Raw genomic sequence first — 21,448 nt, 5'->3', positions numbered from 1 at the left:
TTAATGTTAATTAATTTCAATTTAATGTCAGAACATTTCAGACCCCTCTGTGTGAGGAAGAACAAGTTCTGTTAGTTGTTAACACTTAATAATTATTAAGTGTTAAGTGTCCATACTCAGGCTAGATTATTGAGGTCATCCAATGGTCTAGGCGTAAGAACAGAGGAAACCGAGCATTTTCTGTGGCAGCACTTAAATTATGATGCCTAAAAAAGTAATGTTGTCTTGTTAATGTCAAGTTGTCATGACAAGTTATGATGTATTGGTTTATGTCAAGTTTTCATAACAAAGCCATCTCAAACAATGTCATCTTTCATGTCATCTAACACTAAATGTCAGTTGTCATAAATGTGCATAAAATCTTCTTCATGTTCATGACACGTATCATGTCATGATTATGAAGGTGTCATGTCAGTCTTATGAACACCCCTTAAAGTAAAGTGTTACATTTTTTTAAGAACGCTGGTGGGGAAAGAGTAAAGGACCATCTGCAACGTAAAACTGATTTACAGTCACTTAAATGTTGAGGTTTATGCTGACCAGAGACATCCTTGTAGATGATCGTCTCCTCACCGGGTTCACTGGAGCAGGTTGGGTTTGTCTGGAAAAACGCACAATAAAACAAATGAAATAAACTCATTGTTTCTGACAAAAGGGCTGTACAAGAATAATACTAATTCTGATTTAAAAGTGAAATATAATCATGGGCATGGGCCGGTTACCGGTTTCAAGGTATACAGGAATTTTAAAGAGTAAATACTGTATCCAAGGTATGAGCTGTGTTTACACAAAATTAATAAAACCATTAAGTCACGTAATTGATTTGATGTTTACATCTAATATAAACAAAAATATATATTTTTTTGAAATAATATTACAATTTCAAGGTTTTATTTTTACCTGGCATACGTGTATGTTGCTTAAAAATTTTTATGTATTGTGTCAAGTTGAAAAGCTGTTTGTATTCACAGACATTTGAAAATAACACTTTTTAGTGTTGAAATGGCAATAGCGCAACACATGAAAAGCGTGATATTTTTTCTTTGTACAGCCCATGAGGCTCTGTGTGTTCATCATGAGCCCTCATGCAGTCCTGCTCACCCCTTGTTAGAAGAAAGAGAGGGACGCAGGAGCGTCGGAAAGCGAGGAAATGAAAGAGTAAGAATGGACCTCTGGGAGCCGTCAGAGGACGGACCGTCAGACGACTCTCTGCAGAGAGTAAAGAGACAGAAGTGAAACCACACAAACACTACACAACACAAACTACACACAGTAACTCACAGACTGCTGTTGTTAATCTTGTAAAACTTGTGCCGCGCCAGCCACATTCTGCAGACGTATTTCGATGTCTCCATGTCCTCCTGAAACAGAGCAGGAACATTTTAACAAAATCGAATCAGTCTGAGTGGAGTCAGGAACACAGGCTTGAGTTTTTCAGAGAATAAATGTGTAGAGTTCTTCACATGACAGTGATCAATCTGGACACACTGACGCATCTGACCATCCAATTATCTGTGATTACAAGATAAGATTTTAAATCATGCGTTTTTGTCTGATTTGATAATGAATCATTTAGAAGATTTGTGTCATTTAAAATGACGTGATGGCAAACCTGACATTACTGTGGCCTGCAACTAAGTTTCTCTAACAGAAGAGAAATATGTATATGTGAGATATAGGCCTCATACACACTACATTTAAATTCGATTGTCACTTCACCTTTTAGTGCTTGACGCACACATTTAATAATTTATTTGCATTTTACAACCAAATTAACTCCTGCAAAATGCAGGTAGTGACAACCACACTGTATAACCGAACTGAACTAGTTGTTAATGAAATATTAAAATTTGCATGATGGACATGAAAGGTCTCTCTTCTGAAAAAATAAATGACTAGAAGGGGAAAAGTCTTCTGTATGTGCTGCGAGTAGTGTTGCCAGATCATGCATGAAAAATCCAGCAAACAATAAAAATCCAAATGCTTTAACTCAAAGATCAAAATATTGGGCCCGGCAGCTTCTCACTTTAATAACATCAAAATCTTGATCACTACATGAGCAAAAAGCCATTAACGGTTAAGCGCCACAAGGGTATGTAAGCACTAAAAAGATGAGGAACTGGCAACACTACAAGACAGCGCTGAGAGAAGCAACCTCACAAATGCGTACAACACACAACGCAAGGTTTATTGTGATACATAACACTGTAATATTATTTTGGTCAAAGCTGTATATGATAACCACACGAGAATTTGCTATGGTTACCTCTGTGTCAATTAGGGGTGTAACAATACATAGATATGTCCTCATTCCTTGACGTAACATCCATCTACATATATCCACCAAAGCGAGCATTTTCGTGTCTTAGTGTCAAGCAAGTGAATGAATTTAATGCAGCAACAAAATGGTTGTAGCAGTGAAAACACAGCGAAAACAGGCAGAAGACGTTGTGACTGCTATCGGACGCAAATTGTGGGTGTGGAAATATTTTGTATTTGGAAAATGTATTGGATAAACAGATTGGCAGAAAATCTTTGCCAGCAGCCCAGCACCAGCGGAAACACTAAAGACTTTGAATGTTGCCATTATAAGCTTGATTTTGTGTGACCTTTTTACCTTATTATTTAATTTAATTTTTTTTGTTTGTTGTTGTAAATGTCCCAATTGGGACAGAGATTGTGCCCTTTATAAAGAGTTTAATTAAACGTTCATGTAATATATTTTGGTTGCATTCTTGAGTTATTAAAAATGTACCTGCTTAACTAGGAACGTATTATTAAAGTATCGATATTGCATGGCTGGTGGAGATAACAGAAACTTTATCGAATCACAATGGACTATCCCATTTTGTTTTTTATCGCATTTTCAAGATTGAGTCTGTACAGAACAAGACATTGAACGATAATTTAGGAGATTCACTCCCAAATGTTTGCAGCGTGAACAGAACCATAATTATGATTTAATTTCAAAGATCTGTTAAGCACTATTTTAAAACTCCCCAGGCCTCTATGACCCGGAGAGACCTGTGTCCATTAATATAAACAGACATACACATGGACATATGTGATGGCACAACTCCAGACACATTTAGTCTCTGATCTATTTTAGGCACAGAGAAGCATGTGAAGTATCTGAGACGAGGCGGAGTGGACTTACGGTCTGAAACTGGACGGTCTCTTCTTTGTTGGCGAGCTCCAGGGCAAAGAAAGACTTATTATGAGTCATGTTATTAATGTCATTCCACCTGCAGAAACAACAATGATTTCCAGTCAAACATACACAAGATGAATCCAGAAATAAAAAACAAATATGAAATAAGTCATCTCACACAGACAGAATGAAACAAACATACCGAAAAATGAGGGGAGGTTTTCCATTTTTGTGTTTCACAAGGATCCCATCCAAAGATGAGCCAATAATCACATCTGTGCTCTGACCGTCCTGTTTTCATGTAAGAATAAAAACACAAAAACTTTGTAAAATTATAACAATAATTCATGAATTTTTTAAACAGTAATTCATCAAGGGCTGCAACTAACTTTTCATAATCGAATAATCGGGTGATTATGTTTTTTTTCCAGATAAAAACCTACATATTTTTCGAATAAGTAGGATTTACCCCCATCTAGTGATGAAATTGTATTTTGCATTCAAACGCATAGTGCTCTTTAGCGCCTCGCTTTTGAAAATGCGTGTTGCAACTACGGTAGCCATTATGAACTGATCTCCTTGTCCTTTTCAGCTGGTTCAAGTGTTCTGAATGAAAACGCGTTGGTAGTCTAGTGCTTTTTGTCCCTCTCTGTTATTATAGTTTTTCAATATGGCAGAATGTCATGGAAGCCTTCTTGGACTTACCCATCCAATGCAAGTAAAGAGAAGACATTCTAAGCTTACAAAGAAAAGTCAGATCATCACCAGAGGTCATTTGACACCAACAAGGACATATTTATGAATAAAGACATTGATTTTGATTAATAAAACACTTAAAACCCTACTTACTGTCCCTTTAAAAAGTAAGTAATAAAACATCTTTAAAAGTGTTGGTGAATAAATTCAGCCACAGATTAATAAACTCATTTAATACTTTAACTTTAGACCTTGCGGAGTATTAACATTATTCGTTATTAACAAACTAAATAAGCCATATGATATGAAAGTGATAAAGCCTACATTGGTGTGTTGTTACAGTAATAAAAACCTAGATTTCCCCTTTACTTTAAAACGCTTATTTTATGAAAACCCAACAACAATTAAACAAATACAAACTCACTTGTATTAAAGGACAAAATTAAACCTTTATTAACCTACTTTCGTTTGCACTTTCGCATCCATCATTGTCCTGCCTGGGTTGCCAGATCCGCCTAACAAATCCAGCCAAAAGGCCATTTAAAATTAGTCCAAAAGCTTCTCAATGACTATTCATAGCCTAAAAACCAGCAACTAATGAACCGAATCCTTCCTGTATGAAGCGATTATTATTGATTAGTTGTTGCAGTGCTAAATTGGTCTGATAATAATTTCGTATGTGCAAGTTTTTCATATGCCAGTCTTATCATTTATCTTGTGATAACCCAAGCATATTTTAGGCATGCGTTACATTTTCCCACAGTACAGTTTCTGTTTCCGACAGCAGGTTTGTAGTTAAAATCTCTTATCTTAAAGGTCACCCTCATAGTTCTTCAATTTTGCATTTTAAATGACCACGAGCTTGAGTTTCACACAAAACAAAGATGAAGCTTGTTTGCCGTGATGGATTTGAGTGGCGTACCTTTGCTTGGATGCTCTCCTCTGCGTAGCCCTCCATCTTTTCCACCTCTTGCATATAAAGGAGTTCGGCCTCCGGAGCAGACAGACCTCTGTTTCAAACATACACATAAAACATACATCAAAACTGATCTGAACCACTGGAGCACAAAGGTCACATTCAACACATTTAACAGTGTGTTTGATATCTGATCGAAACTATCAGTCTTATCAGTAATGTTGACATGAAATGAACGATGAGACTGCATACTTTTATTTATATGCAGCAGTATAACAATCCATTAGATAGAAGCCACAATATTTACTGCATGTGTGCTTATGCATGTACCTTTACAAAACATTTAGTTCAATGAACTATATGAATCAAATTAACCAACAAACTTACTAACAACGTTTGACAAGAAACACAAAACTAATCTATTGACCTGTCTTTAAAAAAAATAATTGGCCTAATATAGTAATGCAAATCATCGATGAACCTTCCACTTGAACCAAAAACAGTTTAAGAGCCAAAACCAGGTAATTTATTTTAAGTCTTGGGTAGTAAATTAAGTGTCTGACAGCAGCTCTTGAAATGTGGCCATCTAATAGAAACCATCTGAGCGTCTGATAACCATGAAGAATCGTCTGTAAAGCTCAATGGAAAAATCGTTCAGGCTCGCTCACCTGTAGTTTTGATAAAGCATGGTGACTTTCTGAGTGGCTTCCTCCACAACCCTCTCATCCTGGATCCATGGCTAAGAAAAGCACAGAAATAACAGGCGTATCGATATCTTGCAGTCTCTGACAGTGAAAACTAGATGAACAGGTTCAAGGTGCACTCACCATTGGAAAAAGCACAATTTTTTGAAGGAATTCCTGGGAGTCAATTCCTCGGAAGTCTCCGAGATCAGCTGTAACCAACCACAAAATGCAAGATCAGATTTAGATTAGAGACACATAATGGACCTAAAGTGCAAAATCAGCAGTCATTCATGCAAAGATAGTTTATAATTTTTTTATATTACTTTTACATTTTATTCATTATGTAAAGAATGGTGTTGCCCATGCAATTCATGATGTCACAATTCTGGGATGCTGTAAATGTTTGGAAGGGCATTGCAAAAACTATCGCGGTTTTCACTGTTTCACGGTATATGGTATTAAACAATCATTATTATTATAATCATCAGCTACAATGACCCTTAATTGAATGCAAACAGATATTGTTTTTGGTTGAACATTTGGTTTATTTAATACATTTTTTTTGGAAAAAATAAATTTTTGAAAAAATAAAATAAAGACAAAATAAAGCTGCATCTCCAATTTGAAAAAAAAAGTTATTTCTCTTTAGATATGGCCTACGTGTAATCAACTTAAAATTGACTTGTAATATAAGAGCGTGCAACAGAAAGAGAGCGCACGTGAGGTTCCCAGCGTTCCCATGTAAAAAAGCTGACATGTGCGCTTATAAACAGCGCTTTATCAGGCATTATACGGAGATTAGACGAAAAAAAAATGCCATCGAGATTCGAGACTTTTCTCCAACTGTTCCCTTTAGAGGCACATTTATATAACAACTTTGTGTCTAAAAACAGAATGCCCGAAAATTAAACACACATCCGTTTCCGATTTATGGCCGATTTTCATGACTGGATTTCGGGGATTCCCTCTGCATCATGGAATTTAAATACTGCTTTAAATTATAAACAAAAATCACCCTTATCTGCACAGAGGTATGTGTTCATGAATATGGTAGCACATATTCTACGTATTTCCTCCTTTTACAGTCCACATTTCTTGCAAACTGGACATCCATCTTCAAGGACAACCCTGGGTTTGTTTTTCGGATACCCAAAGTTTTCCCATACTGCAGATTAAAAAAATTTTCCGGCGAGGGATAGAGATCTCCTTTATTATAATTTTTTCCAAAACCGGAAATAAGCAAATGTTTACGGTATGATGACCGTACATGTTAATATCATGGTATACCGCCATACCGCTACAACCCCACTTGGCAAGTTAACCCACAAACGATGAAGAAACGGAAGTAAATAAACATTGACTTTTGTTGCAGGTTGAGTTAAATCACTCCTCAACTTTCCCCATCTTTGTTTTCACATCGCAAATGAAAATACCTATGACACAGTTTTTTTACCGGATGGGAGGGGTTCTGATGGACCAATCACAGCGCTTGCAGTAGAACTGATGCGCTGTTAAAAATTTTGCTAGGTGCACGTCAGGCTATGCAGAGCTACGCACAGGCTACGTAGAACCTACGACGTAGAGCTTACGCATGACTATAAATTGGGCTTTAACCTTTAACTTGCCTGAGCACACCTGCCTGGAAGTCTCAAGTATGCTTATTAAGACCTTTTTAAGCTACTTCAGGTGTGTTTAATGAGGGTTGTAACTAAACTTCATATCCACTACCCACACTTGTGGTTTTTGCACTTGACTATTAAATGACGTATTTCCCGTATTTTGCTCAAGTGTTTTATTGGGCGTGAAGATCCCAAGCGTGCATGTAGAATTATTCACCCGATGGGACAAAAATGTCAATCCAGGTAGTGGCAGCAATTTGCACCAAAATATTTATGTTGTTTATTAATAAAATGAACACATAAACACTCATAACCTAAAATATTATTATCTACACTTGTGTGAAACTTTCAGAAGCGTAATTCTTTTTTACATGTAAAAAAAACTCTTCATGTTGTGCATGCAGCATTATTAAAGTTTATTGCTTAGTCCCTGAAGAAACGAAACAAAAATAACGTTGTTTCTAATTATGTGATAAAAGCAGTTGCAGATGTTTGACAAAATACATGCTGGCACCAATGAAATGTGCAACACTTTCTGTTTTACTAACCACATAATATGTAACTTACAATTAAAAGTTTCTGCGACATCTCACGAGGTCTGAACAAAAATCTCACGATTTACATTCGGAACATGATGCATTAGTGGATACGCTTAGCTTTGAATACCGCTCCTAAGTGTGCATTAAGAACACTACACTTTGTCAGTTTTAAGACATGAGAAAGTCTTGCACACTTCCTCAAGTGCGGGTATTTGGACGCAGCCTACGCAGGACACCGATCCTCAAGGAGTTTGGGAACTCTTGTGCTAGGGAACTCTGGGTAATTTTCAGCATGCTATGTGCTGCTAGCGTTTTCTAGGTAGTTGGCAGGTGGTCCCTTACTGACCCAGGTCAAACATGCTCATCAAAGTCTCTGTGATCTTCTGGTCATTTAGAGCAATTGCACATCTAATTTTAGAAAACACTTCTCTTATGAAAGGAATCGATTTAGCCTTTGTAACCGTAGTAGTCCAACATTAACAACATTCCTACCCGGGCCGTTAGAAATGTTTGGAGCTATGCCGACAATCTCAAGCATTAGCATCGCGTGAAACTTCCTTACGTAGCAATGCTGGTACACAGAAATAACTTTAGCCAAGATGAAAAAAGAGATCTTTGACAGTGAAAACATGAGCATAGGTGATTTCCTTGTGCGTGACACGGTTTCAAGGGAGTGATGTCAGATCTGATATGTTACATCGGTCCTGTAACTAGTGCAGCTAGATTTATCTGTCCCAGCAGCGTATGAGATTCTTCTAAAGCCGGATGAGTCGAGTCTGATTAATGTTGCTCTCGTTTTCTGGACTTATGACCTATAGTTAAATCATTCAACTGCATGATGAAATTTCATAACCCTTGCACCAATAACCCAGCAGCTGTCCAAGTGTCATCTCAGGAATGTTCAAAACAAATGTTCTGATGCATCGAGGTTAAAATATCCAGTACGAGTTTATATGAATAATGAAAATTTAAATTCTCTTTACTTGCACATGTCACTCCAAACACATCTGACCTTTATCTTAAAACATAGGGTTCAACTAAATATGACCAGCACTAAAATAACAACAAATAAACACCATACAAGTGGAATTTAAACATCAAAAGTTAAATTCAGGTATTTTTCCCAACGAGATACAGGATGAGACATTACGTCTGTATCGGTATGATCTCATTTGACCCTTCTTCTTCGCAACAGAAGCTCTGCCAGAAATGTACACGGAGGTCAGACGTCAGCTTTCCAAGCAGCTCACATGTTGTGCAGCTGTATATTTTAAACAGAGAGTCTTTTCATTTTATTTTCATTCTACACTGTTTAAATAAGAGTGACATCTGTGACATCTCACATGAGGCTTTAGCTTGCATTTATTATCCACTTTGTAGGAAATACCAAAATATTTATTGCGCATCGTCATCCATCCCCAAATTACAGAGATATAAAGTTTGATCAATATTGTCCTGCCCTATATTTCACTAAAGAAAAATCACAGGATTAACAGGACGACGGTGAAGTCAAAAGGGTAACATTTGTTAAAAAAAAAGTTTATTTTATTGCTTAATATAAGTGACTTTGTTTTGTTTGGAGCAGATGCACCTGACTTTATTACCCAGTGATGTCAGCAAGTGACATCACGGAGCAAACTAAACAAAAATGACACATGTTGAACACTATTTTTTAATGATCGATTATTATTGATTATACCACGGCCCTGATGAATGCTTTATTCTGATTGGTTGAGAAATGTTCCACAGGTATGCATTATTTTTCTGTAAAACGCACACCTGACCTAAAAAAAAAATGCTAAAAATAACTACTAGAGCGATGTCTGTGGTATAAGCGGAATAAATTACTTAATTTATATTATTATTTGAGAATAATGTATTACCTATGGTGTAGTGATAGACCGATATATCGTCCGGCCGATATATTGTGCCGAAATTTTATGTGTATCGGCCGATATGTGGCTGCTGTGTTCGCCGATTTTTTCCGTCATTATTTACAGACAGAGTGCTGGAAGCCGCAAGCGATTGCAGGTCATGTGACTAAAACAACCAACCTTTCCATGACAACATCAAAAGCTCGGCCTAACAGCTGATCATAGCTGGACAAAGCGGGGTTTTATTTCTCATCTCTGTATATATTTGTAGTAGTAAAGTGCTAGAAATCAATATCCTTTGCTGATAGTTCCTCGTCATTGTGGAGGGCGCAGTTCATGGTTCCATAGCACCCTCACGTGTTTTTACTATTTGTTAAATATAGTTTTTTTTGTTCAATAAATGTTACTTTTTTAAATTGAGACTTGTAACATTTGGCATCATCATTGTGTCATTATTATGATGTTAATTGAGTGAGCAAAAGCAGTATCGGCTCAAGAAAATCAGCAGCCTGTATCGGTCATCGGCTAAGGCTGATAAAACAAAAGTCGATTCCTACTTGGGTGTGCATTATTTTTTAATAATTTAATGTCCCATTGACAATTGTTCCTTACTTATTATTAAATATTTGATAAGCTCTATTCAGAATCTATAACAAAACATTGAAAATACCTTGCACCGCCAAGCTGGCCAGATGAATGGCTTGTTCGATTGAGCAAGGAATCTTTCCCTCCAAAACATCTTTCTTCAGTTGAAGATAATACTGATATCTGTATAGAAGAAAAACAAGTGAATTAATGGCCTTCAACAACCAACGGAGGGAATCAATGTAAAGAAATATTTGTCATTAACCTGGTGATCTCTTGTTGTAACTGGGTAACAGATGACACGTAGAAAACCACTCCAAAGTAAACAGTGGACTCCAGTGCATACTTGTCAAGCTGTTTCTTCAGTGGCTTCTCTAAATCAATCCATCTCTGCTGGTTTTGTTTGTTGCAGTACCAAAGACTGAAATATGTTATCTGAAGAATGAACAGAATTTTACTCATGAGACAGAACATTCAAAGTCTTTAAAATGTACAATAGAGCATATATCATTTTAGGAAATCTTGATGGTCAACAGAAATTTTACGGGCAACAACATTTTTTGTATTGGCTTTGCAACTGTACGCACACTCCTACTATTGCGGATTAAATCATAAAACTTCACCAAAGCCACATAATATTTGTTTAAATTCCCATTAGGGATGTTCACATTGACCGTTTAACCGTTAACCGAAGGTAAGAAATTATGACCGATTAACATTATCAGTTAAAATAAAAAATATTTGTTAATACATGGTGTGTGTCCTCATGAGCCGACAGACATTTCGCCACTTTTCTATCTTTAATTTGTGAATGTCCTGTAAATGACACAAATGATTGCTGCCCTGACGGTCTGATAAAGTAATCATTTGTATGAGAAATCATTTGTATGCGTGTTTGGAAGCTGAACGGAGACGCGCGCGTGTCCGCGCAAGATGACGCGGTCCGTCTGCGCACATCCGGACAGACGTTCGCTGATGGCCTCTGACCCTAATCATAAACATCTAGCTCTTTTTGGACAAACGGAGAAAGACGACGCAAAACCAAAACTTTCTGAAAAGCGTCCTGCTTTAGAAATGGCCACTGTGGTAGATGAAACGGAGACAATCTGTCCTTTGAATATTAATCTACTGGACCGATCGCGTGCTTTTTAATAAGGTAATGTTGCATGAATATCTGATAATGTATGAATCCTGGTTCTGTTGTTGATCTGTGGCTGCTGTTTGCACGTTCAAATTAAATGTTTTGTTTTTACTAGTTCACAGACAACCGTCAACTGTATTTTTACTCAATGACAATTTCATATTAAAATCTTATCAGTTAACGGTTAATGTTCGATTTAGAAGCTACGGTTGTCGGTCGGGAAAATTAACTGATATGAGCATCCCTAATTCCCATGTGAGTTCTGATTTAAAAAAAATGATTCAGTGATGACTTTAGAGAAATGAGATAGTTAAGGATGAGATGTCTAAACTCCATGAACCACTTTGGTTTGACGCTGGGAATGATAATTAGATACTGATGGTGAGAAAATCTGATTTTAAGGTAAAATACTCAGATGAGCTAACAGTGCATATTTCAGGCTTAATTCTTGGCACACAATGCATTTGACAGCAGTTTGGTTGCAGTCCTAGAATAGTCGAGACTGCCGACGGTGCCACCGGGCTAAAACAAACACACGCCCATGGTGCTTTCTGCAGTGATTCCAACCAGATTTAACCAAGTTTATGTCTCAGCAATGGGAAAACAACAACAACAGGCAGCCCACCTCTCGTAACTCCAGTCTCTGAGCGACCGCCTCCAGACATTCCTGTCCTGTGCTCTCCACCGACAGCGTAAACTCAACATATTCACCGTTCAGCAGCTGTATACGGGTCACCAGGCAGCTCTTGCTGGATACGGTGTATCTCCTGGTTCGCTTGAGTTTTAATCCGAACGGAAGGGGCATGTTTCGATCGTGCCGTGACCTCCCTTCAGCAGAATGACTTGATTCAGCTTTTCTCTACTGGTAATCCATGGAGAGAGGCTGGATTATACAGAGGCCCACAACACACACACATGAGTCCCTGAATAAAGACAAACAAGATTACATATGAGGTTTACACACACAAACAGCCTAACATTCACATGTGATGATATTATTATCCTCATTTCAAAGAGAAAACATGTTAAATACAAATATTAATATAACAATCACATGCATAGAAAAATAAAGCCTTATAAACGAGATGACAAATCACTTGTAAAGGTACGTTCACACCAGACACGAAATTACCGTTAAGTGTGAGTGACTTACATGTTAAGTCAATGCAAAGACGTGAGCTTTTCGGGCGTTTGACGCATGAAGCAAGTTTAAAAATCTGAACTTTGGCGTATATTCGCGCTGCATTAACCAATCAAAAGCTTTACCATCGTCATTGTATTCGTCACCCTGGAGCTGTACGACACATTTTCATACTTTTATAGAGAAAGGGAATAAAAAGGATCTTGCTTTGTAGAAAGTGAATGAGGTCAGATAAACTGGTAAGTTGTAAAAAATGCTCTTTATTTATTTTGAGCTACATTTATACAAGAGACTACAAGTTAGCTAAAGCCGGCAAATTGAGCGCATTCGAATCCGAATTTCAAGCGCAAATGACGCACATTTCATGCGTGAATGAAGCGAGTTAATTCAAATGTTCAAGCGTCTAACTACACGCAAAAAGTGTGATTTCTGGTGTGAACGCACAGTAAGAATGCACCGATATTCAATCACTTGGACTGTCATCTACCGAAAAATACCGATAGTTTAAATTTTTACTCCTTGCTTCAAAATATTATGTTGTAAAATAATCACACAGTTTTAGTTCTGATGTGTCCATCATTTTGATTGCTAGGACATAATCTGACCTAAACATAATCTGTTTTAAACAATCAGACAATGTCTTTTATCTGCTGATACAGATTATGGGCCGATATATCGGTGCATCCTTACAACATGTAACTAATATATTTGGTGGTTGATATCTACATCCAATTTAATACCAGTGCAATGTTTAGTGTAAATTAATTTGGCATACAGTAATGTGGTTAATACTATAACTTTTACACCCACTATTGCATGTTCAATCATATGATAAATCAGACTTTCTGTTACTTATACATTCACAGCACTGTCAGAAATTGCTTGACCTGTCCATATTATGTTAATATTGATTTCATTGGATGTTTTATGAATCTTCATGTAATTTTGGTACAATAAATTAGTCAATAAGTGTGGTACTATGTTAAATCTCCACTTGACGTCAAAGTAAAATTCCTGGATTAATGCATCATTGCATACTGTGTATTTATAATTAAACATAACACATTTTATACAAATTATTGCGCACTTCCACATTAATGCACATTTAGAGCTCCGATTATAATAATGCGAGATAAAAACAATGACACATTTAGACAAAAACAGACAATTTAAAGTCACCTAAACCGTACTAATGAGTATTTAAAAGCCAGACAAACTCTAAATATGCCTTAACTATCAGAACAAACAGATTTCTGTTACTTACTAGACATAAACAAAAACAGAAAGTGTCTGTCTGACTGACTTCTGAAGCAACAAGTGATCACAAACGCCCATAAAACTAACACATATCCACACTGAATTCATTTAAACTCAAGTCTCTTTAAATATAGGATTAAACGTTAAAAATAAATGATGAGTTAAAACAGACCGTTGTGTTTTATAACACTAAGTTTTAAGAGCGCGCGACCGCTAACTCTGCTAACACTTTTGAGAAAAAAAATCTGGAAAAGTGTCATTTAAACAACTCGCACGCGCTTACCTGATAAACTACACTGTTCGCTGTATCCTTGATTTAAAACATGAAGGTTTTTAATGCAGAAACGAAAGTTTACGACAGTTATAATCCGACATTTGTTGAAGTTTGTTTTTCTCGGGATTGACGCATGTTTGAGGTTCTTTAGGTCACACTCCTGCTGCTCCGTCACTTCCGTTTTGGAATACCAAAGGAAAGGGGAACCGGACGATCGGGACGGTAACCATCCGCGGATCTATTTTCTCACACACCCATAAAGATACACACTGTTTTCTCTTTTACCAGAGTCCAAAAGTAGAGACGACAGTAGCGATGTTTGGAAAAGCAAATCATGAGTAAATATGATAGCAGATTGTAATTTAAAAAACCTGAACAACTAAGTTGATATCGATCGCGCTCGTGAGCACATTACGTCAGAGTTTTGGAATGCGTGGAATGAGCGCAGCTGCTCTAAAGCCACGTGAATATAATTTACATTTATTTATTAGATAAGTAGTTATTACTACAGTAAAGTCACGTGAATATAGATTTACATTCATTCATTAGATCTGTACATTATTGCTACAGTAAAGCCACGTGAATATAGATTTACATTCATTCATTAGATGTATGCATTATTACTACAGTAAAGCCAAAGTCACGTGAATATAATTTACATTTATTTATTAGATCAGTAGTTATTACTACAGTAAAGTCACGTGAATATAATTTACATTTATTTATTAGATCAGTCGTTATTACTACAGTAAAGTCACGTGAATATAGATTTACATTCATTCATTAGATCTGTACATTATTACTAAAGCCACGTGAATATAGATTTACCTTTATTCATTAGATCTGTACATTATTACTACAGTCAATCTGATGTTTTAAATCCCAAAGACTTAATAATGCAAAAAATAATTGAAAATATCAACAAATATTCCATAAAGTTTTTATTATTTATATTATGTATAATGAAACAAAGATGCATTTTTTCAAGTAATTTAAAATACACACAAAAAGCTCCTTTTATATTTTAGTAGTTAGTGTTAAATCAGCATTTGAATGACCTCTCAAGTACAGTTAAACGGTTTTGAAAGAGATCCTAATAGTTTAATAAAATACATAAAATAATAAAGAAAATACATATCAGAAAGGTAAATTCTTCTTTTACAATACTTAGTGGGTAATAAAGCAGAAGGTGCAAAAGTAAATATTAATGTTAAAATTTCTTTGTTAATCCTCTGCTATATGACTATATTAATACTGCAACAATCTTTGTCATGTGCTTTACTAACTAAAACCTAAAAAGAAAATTCACATAATAAAACAAAAACCTTTAAAATAATCAATGCATGACATTTGAATCATAACCTCTACAAAACCAAAAAATGCCCAAATTAAGAGCAGCAAACTTCAGAAATGTAATAATGCCTTGTATAATAACTTAACCATAATACAGCAGATAACAGAATACTAAAACAAATCTTTATGAAAATAAAGTTCTAGAAAGTTAAATATTTTGTTAACAGTACAAAAAAACCTAAAAGAATCACTGAACACTGAAAGAGTTAAAACTCATCATCACTGTTTCTCTCTGTTATCTGCTCCTCCTCAGACTGATTCCTCTGAGTCTCTGACACATTTAACAACTCTGTCATGTTTTTTCCAAGTTTATCTACCTGTTCCAAGAGATCATTATCATCTGCAGCATTGCTGAGATGTTCTTCAGGACAAGTGAGATGTTCATTATCATTCAGAGAGATTTCACAGCCTGTGTTATGGTTAAGCGTCTCGTTTTCAACTTCTTCCAAAAGAAGTCGACTGGAGCTTCTCAGCAGGCTGTTGTTTACTGGTGTGGACGTCAGGGAAGGTGTGATGTTCTCTCTCTGACGTCTGGTCTTATCAAACACTGTATGAGCATTAAAATCAGCATCGATCAATGATGACAGATCTTGTCTAAAGTTTGAAGATTTATCCTTCAGTTTTAAAGGATCATCAGATTCATCAACGCTCAGGAATGAGATTGAGGCATCAGGGGGGTTTTGCAGATCATTATGCAGGTTGTCCAGAAGGTGGCGCATTTTATTCTGTTGGGAATATTTAATGAGGATTAATATCTGGTGATCTAAAAAATATCCTTAGAGCAAATTCAATGGAACTTAATTTACCTCTATCAAAATCTAGTTGTTTATTTGTTTGACTTAATATTATATTATTTGCATTAAAGTGTCTGCTGAATCAATAAAGATAGATGAAAACAAAAATCTTCACCTCATCTAGTCGATGTTTGTTCATATCAATGTGACGTTCAAATAGTCTCTTCAGGACCCTGTTACACAAGACCCTTCATTTAGATTCACAAGAAAAACATATAGACAAACTGCACAAAATAAAAAACTTTGAAAGGTGTCATGAACTGCATTTTTAAAAAGTTCTCTAAAGTTTACTTAGATCCAATTTTAGCAAAATCAAAAGAATTGCATCATTACTTAGAATAGGCAATTTCCTATCCTTTTTATGACCCTCGCTTTGAAATACACAATTGTAATATCCCATTCAAGACTTAAAACTCAAGGGCCACTTTAATTTCTATGTTCAGCTAATAGTTTTGCAGGTTATTTCACAAGTTCACATTAAAAAATGTAATTCATGACCACTTCAAAATAAAGTAAACTCACCCACCTGTCAGAGTAAAGACCCTGTGCTAAGATCTCATTAGTGACGTCTGTAATGAACTCCAAGTACATTAATTCTTCTTCCCTGGTAAAAAAAAAACAAAACATGCAATGGTAACATGAATTACTTTAATGCCACTGTAATTTCTCATGATTCATATCAGAGATGTAAAACAAATAATAAAAATAAAAAATAAAACTCACTGTTGGAAAAAAATATTTATTTATTACCATTTATGGATATGTTTCTTTATAACCAATGCTTTCTACTTCCTCACAGTAACATAAGATTAAAAAGATTACGTTCTGATCTTTGAGTCTTAACACCCCCCACCCTTCTTAGTTTGGGGTGGTGGAATTCTATTTAGAACACAGCTTTCACGTATAGTCTAGTTTAAAGATGTTTTTAGATGTGTGTGTATGTGCATGTTACATTCATGACGTATGTTGTCTTGCACTTATCTATTTTTGGGTGTCAACCCATCTAATAAAATGAGCTTGCAGACAAAGAATCAGAGAGAGACAGCTTGAGCATTTCTTGAGAAGAAATCTCTCTGGTTCTTTCCCTCGCGAGTTTTAAACCTTTATTCTTGGTCTGATGTGTCTTAATTGTTGTTAAGGTAAATTGAATAAACCTAACACTCACTCTGCTGTAACTTTTCTCATTATAGGAGACCTCATGCCTTCTGGTGAAACCCTGCAACAGACATCATTGTGTAATATTTGTAATGCCAATATAAAAACATGTTACATTCTTCTATCATACACAGAATACTGCTGGAGTCTTTACCTGGAGGACGATTGAGGAAAATCTGCTGTCCTGTGAAGTCTTATTGAACCTGATTCTTCATCTGACCACTCGTGATCAACACTAAATGTCTGTCAAAAAATAAAGACACACTTAAGATATGAACTTTTAGTTTACATTATACACAACCAGTCAAAAGTTTAGACTCACACATTCTTTATATATTTGACTATTAAATAGTATTATTATGTAGTGACCAAATATTTTACACAAAAACATTTACTTTGTAAAAGAATTTCCTTAAGGTTTTATGGATATTTATTTAGTAACCTTTATTCATGTAAACATTTAAGTCTTCATGAATTCATAAATGCAGTCACGCGTGTAATTGCACAGCCTAAACTGGCCAAAAACACGCCCACTGAGCCATTTTGAATGACATGTAAAGTGACCAATCACATATTGTTTTACATTATGCACTGTTCGAGGGCTATTTGACTTTGACTGGTACTGTGTAGATGATATTATCATTGAGAAAATGAAATGATGATGACTTGCCTGTGGTGATTGTGGAGAAAATCCTTGCTTGGACTGTGTGCTGCATGCAAAAGAATAAACATAACATTAAGAAACTAAATGTATTGTAACTAATTTCAGACTTAGTAGTTATGTGTCTATACCTCCTGTGGTACATCTCCTGTTGAGTCATCTGGAACGAGGAAGATCTCTCATCTTTATCTTTTCTCCGTGGTGGTGTGTAATAGCGATATTGTAAAAGTGTGGACTTGTGATCTGACTTCAGGGTTCTTGGTGTGAAGGGTTTCTCCTGCGTGAAGCGATGAGAGTGTTTCAACAGCACATCACCGCTGTAAGTCTTCTGTGTTGGATCCTGAAAGCTTTTGTATCCTCTCTGACTGACTGATGATAAATGCCCCGTCTGTTGCCATGAGGGGTTTGGACTTCTGTATCCCTGTAACTCTGAGGAAGATCGGAAATGATCAGCAGGGCTGCCAGATGTATAAGCGGTTTGAGACGGATGCACACTTTGCTTGTAATGAAATGAGGTGCTGATTCCAGGTGATGACATCACTGAATGGTCCAGGTAATGATAGGCATCATCTTGAACGGAGGGTTGACTCTGAAAACAGATGAATTACAAAGAGATTTAGTGTCTGTATATCAAACATTTTAGCACTGTCATGTGATATAAAGATCTTTACACTTCTTACATTCTTAGAAGAACAGGAGGCTCTTGAGTTTATCCTGGTGCTCCTCTGTGAATCTGATCTTCCAGATTGACTCAGTGTGCCTTTTTTTAACTTCTCACGCCGTTTTTGATCAACATCTACAGCCGTAAATAGAATCAAATAGAAATCTGAGCACACGCACCTTGTCATGATTCGACAGTTAGGGTTGCAAAGAGGCAGAAAGTTTCCAGTAAATTGCCGGTAAAAATCCCCCCAAATCTTTCTACAGGAACGTAGAATATTCCACATAACGGGAATTTATGGGAATTATTTATGGGAATTATTTGGAAATGTAGGAATATCTACATAAACTATATCATATACAAACATAAATAAACATTTTGTTTGGTCATACGCAGACATGCATGCAAGGAAATACAATGATGTCTTGACTAATTTAATTGTAAGTAGAACTTTAATTGATTGAGTAACACAAAATCTCAATTCACAATGCTATAATGTTGTTGCACAATAGCTTACACACAGCACAAGGATTTGTGATTTACCTAAATACATAAAAGATGGACATTTTGACATCATTTTTTGTGCAGGATTTAAGAAATGATCTGTGCATGTTTTGGAAGAATGCAAGTGCATGCATGGGATGTGGCCTCAATGATCCTTCAGTAACAAGTGTGCATGTGATTGAAGAATGTGCAAGGTAGAAATTCAACTGTTTAAAACAAAATTATGCTGCAAGAAAGTTTTTTTTAAATTACATTTAAGTTCCCTGTTATAGGCAACTCTGTAATTTATTTCAAATTCCCAGTCTATTCCCATTAATTCCCATATATTCCTGTTAATTTCCATGAAACATTTCCAGCTTTGAAAATTCCCAGAACTTTGCAACTCTATCTGCAATACAACCAGGAACCGCTTGAAAAGCAAAACTTACATTTGACATTACACTGCATGCTTTTAGGTACAGAGCAGTCAACCGCAGCTAGAAGAAAACAAAACATATAGACATGAAGAAAACCTGACCAGATAATACTTTCTAATAATTAGTGTCGAAAAGTAAGAAGATTTACCTTTCGCTGAATACAACTTTTTATAATGCGACAGCATATGATCTTTAATCATGTATTGATTCATTAGTTTACCAGATGAGCCATAACAAAAGCCTGAAAGAAAAATATGACAGAGATAAAAATAACTTTAGTGATAATAATGCAAAAATACCACATATTATTTATATGTCTATACTGTTTGTACTAATAAGTATCCACTGAAGCTGCTTTATTACGGTGCAAAAATTTTAAAAATAAATTTGAATTAAACAATCAATGATCATCAGACATACAATAATAAATAATATCAATAAACAACTCAAATAATCTACTTATATCTCAATCATTTATAAATAACAACAAATAATTATTATAAAAAACATTATACGGTACAGTATTGTACAGTATATGATGTCATTACTATAGTAATATATGTAATTTGCCATGGTACTGAATGATTACATAAACCACAGCCACTTAAAATACACATAAGGTGTATTTCCACAGAAAATCTAAAAGAAATATAAAGAAAATCACCGTATTACCATGATACAAACTCTGTGTAAATAAATCATGGTAATACCATAGTAACTTATGCGTCTATACCGCGTTATTTGTTAGTGTTGTAATGAAACATGACTTGACATATTTAGCTCTTAAATTCAAACTAGTCTAAACTAGTTTTAAACAAATAATTCTAGTTTATTAATGTTAGTTAACATCGTTTACCTGGTTTTGTATCCATGGTGAGAAACTTAAAAGAGAGTCCCATTCTCAGAGCGCTCGTGTTTTACAATAAATCAACATCTTCAACATTTATAAAGACCTGAGGTGTTGCAGTGACGGTAACAATTATGCTAATTAAATAAACATTTCAGTGTTATTTACTGATTTCATAATATCATCTTTCAGCCCTCGCTACAACGAAGCTTCCCCGCCGCCATGATGGTTGCTATGCGTGCGTCTGACGTCACTTTGCCTGTCGTCACGCAATCACGCACAGGATTTAGCCACTACAAAACAAAACAAAAAAATTAAAATGTTTGAGTAATGTTATACAGTAAATCAAGTGCAATATATAACACATTACAGTTATTTTACCCTTAATGTTTAAAAAATAATGTGAATATAAAAATAAACTACAAATAATGTGCATTACAAAATGCTAAAATAGTTTTTACAGCCATACAGTAGCAGAAACATTTTTGATTGAAACTGTTAGTCAAAATGTTCTTAAAATAACTTTATTTTAAAAAAAAATGTAGATGTTGAAGGTTCTTTGTGGAATCATATACAGTCTGACAAATGAACCTTAAAGAGTGTATAATACATATGCCTATACTTTAACATTACATTGACTTCTAAAATATCTGTGATGTTACTTGTATACGTTTATATAATGGGTTAATGGTACTGTGAAATATTTTTAGCATCCATTCTTTATCAAAAGAGACCACAAGAATAAACAGGTTTATTTACAATATTTGGTTTGGTTATGATTTTATTCTGCAGTGCCATTTTATGACTAATCGATGTTGAGTCTTAAGAAACAGCTGTAGAGTTTTATTCATAATTAATGAGGAAACTCCTGGTGGTTACAGCTCAATACATGCACCACAAACATAGCCTGCATTATAAGGGATGAATATCATTCCTTACTGTAAATGTGTTGTATTAAAATAGATTAAAGTGTGAGAAAGCAGACAATTATGCTAATAATATCCCAGCAGCATATAGCACATTTTTTCTCTTTTTAATTACTAACCAATATACTTAACTACTAGCAATAAACATCAAATTATTCAATAAAAAACATTTCACATTAAATATACTTTTATCTATTATGTGAATTAACAATAGCCAACAGGAGAAAATAAGTATATTTATTTGCCTAAATT

The 21,448-nt window shown here is 35.4% G+C and overlaps 2 protein-coding genes across 3 annotated transcripts in view; both read right to left on the bottom strand.

Annotated features, from left to right (window-relative positions):
• Positions 1-14,046, bottom strand: part of ptpn21 (protein tyrosine phosphatase non-receptor type 21) — a 29,453-nt gene extending 15,407 nt beyond the window's left edge. Inside the window, exons 1-12 of one of the 2 annotated variants that reach the window (XM_065255082.1) lie at positions 13,889-14,046; positions 11,833-12,130; positions 10,332-10,501; positions 10,152-10,249; positions 5,591-5,658; positions 5,432-5,502; positions 4,770-4,857; positions 3,354-3,442; positions 3,158-3,245; positions 1,282-1,361; positions 1,102-1,209; positions 541-601 (exon numbers count right to left, since the gene is read on the bottom strand). In XM_065255082.1, the coding sequence (XP_065111154.1) occupies positions 541-601; positions 1,102-1,209; positions 1,282-1,361; positions 3,158-3,245; positions 3,354-3,442; positions 4,770-4,857; positions 5,432-5,502; positions 5,591-5,658; positions 10,152-10,249; positions 10,332-10,501; positions 11,833-12,012 (1,101 nt within the window). In that variant the 5' untranslated portion in view covers positions 12,013-12,130; positions 13,889-14,046. The remainder of the gene's footprint in view (positions 1-540; positions 602-1,101; positions 1,210-1,281; positions 1,362-3,157; positions 3,246-3,353; positions 3,443-4,769; positions 4,858-5,431; positions 5,503-5,590; positions 5,659-10,151; positions 10,250-10,331; positions 10,502-11,832; positions 12,131-13,888) is intronic. The other variant, XM_065255083.1, reaches the window with a different exon arrangement.
• Positions 14,047-14,889: 843 nt separating this feature from the next.
• spata7 (spermatogenesis associated 7) lies at positions 14,890-20,520 on the bottom strand. The gene is made up of 11 exons (XM_065255096.2): positions 20,280-20,520; positions 19,572-19,664; positions 19,436-19,483; positions 18,523-18,638; positions 17,974-18,431; positions 17,852-17,891; positions 17,336-17,424; positions 17,192-17,242; positions 16,553-16,630; positions 16,142-16,199; positions 14,890-15,957 (listed from the first exon to the last, which is right to left on the bottom strand). Exons 1-11 carry the CDS (start codon positions 20,320-20,322, stop codon positions 15,439-15,441), a joined length of 1,593 nt encoding a protein of 530 aa, XP_065111168.1. The 5' UTR covers positions 20,323-20,520; the 3' UTR covers positions 14,890-15,438.
• Between the last annotated feature and the right edge of the window lie 928 nt (positions 20,521-21,448).

This window comes from Paramisgurnus dabryanus, chromosome 17, assembly GCF_030506205.2.
Source record: "Paramisgurnus dabryanus chromosome 17, PD_genome_1.1, whole genome shotgun sequence".
Lineage (NCBI taxonomy): Eukaryota > Metazoa > Chordata > Actinopteri > Cypriniformes > Cobitidae > Paramisgurnus > Paramisgurnus dabryanus.
This window is presented reverse-complemented; position numbering and strand designations above follow the sequence as displayed.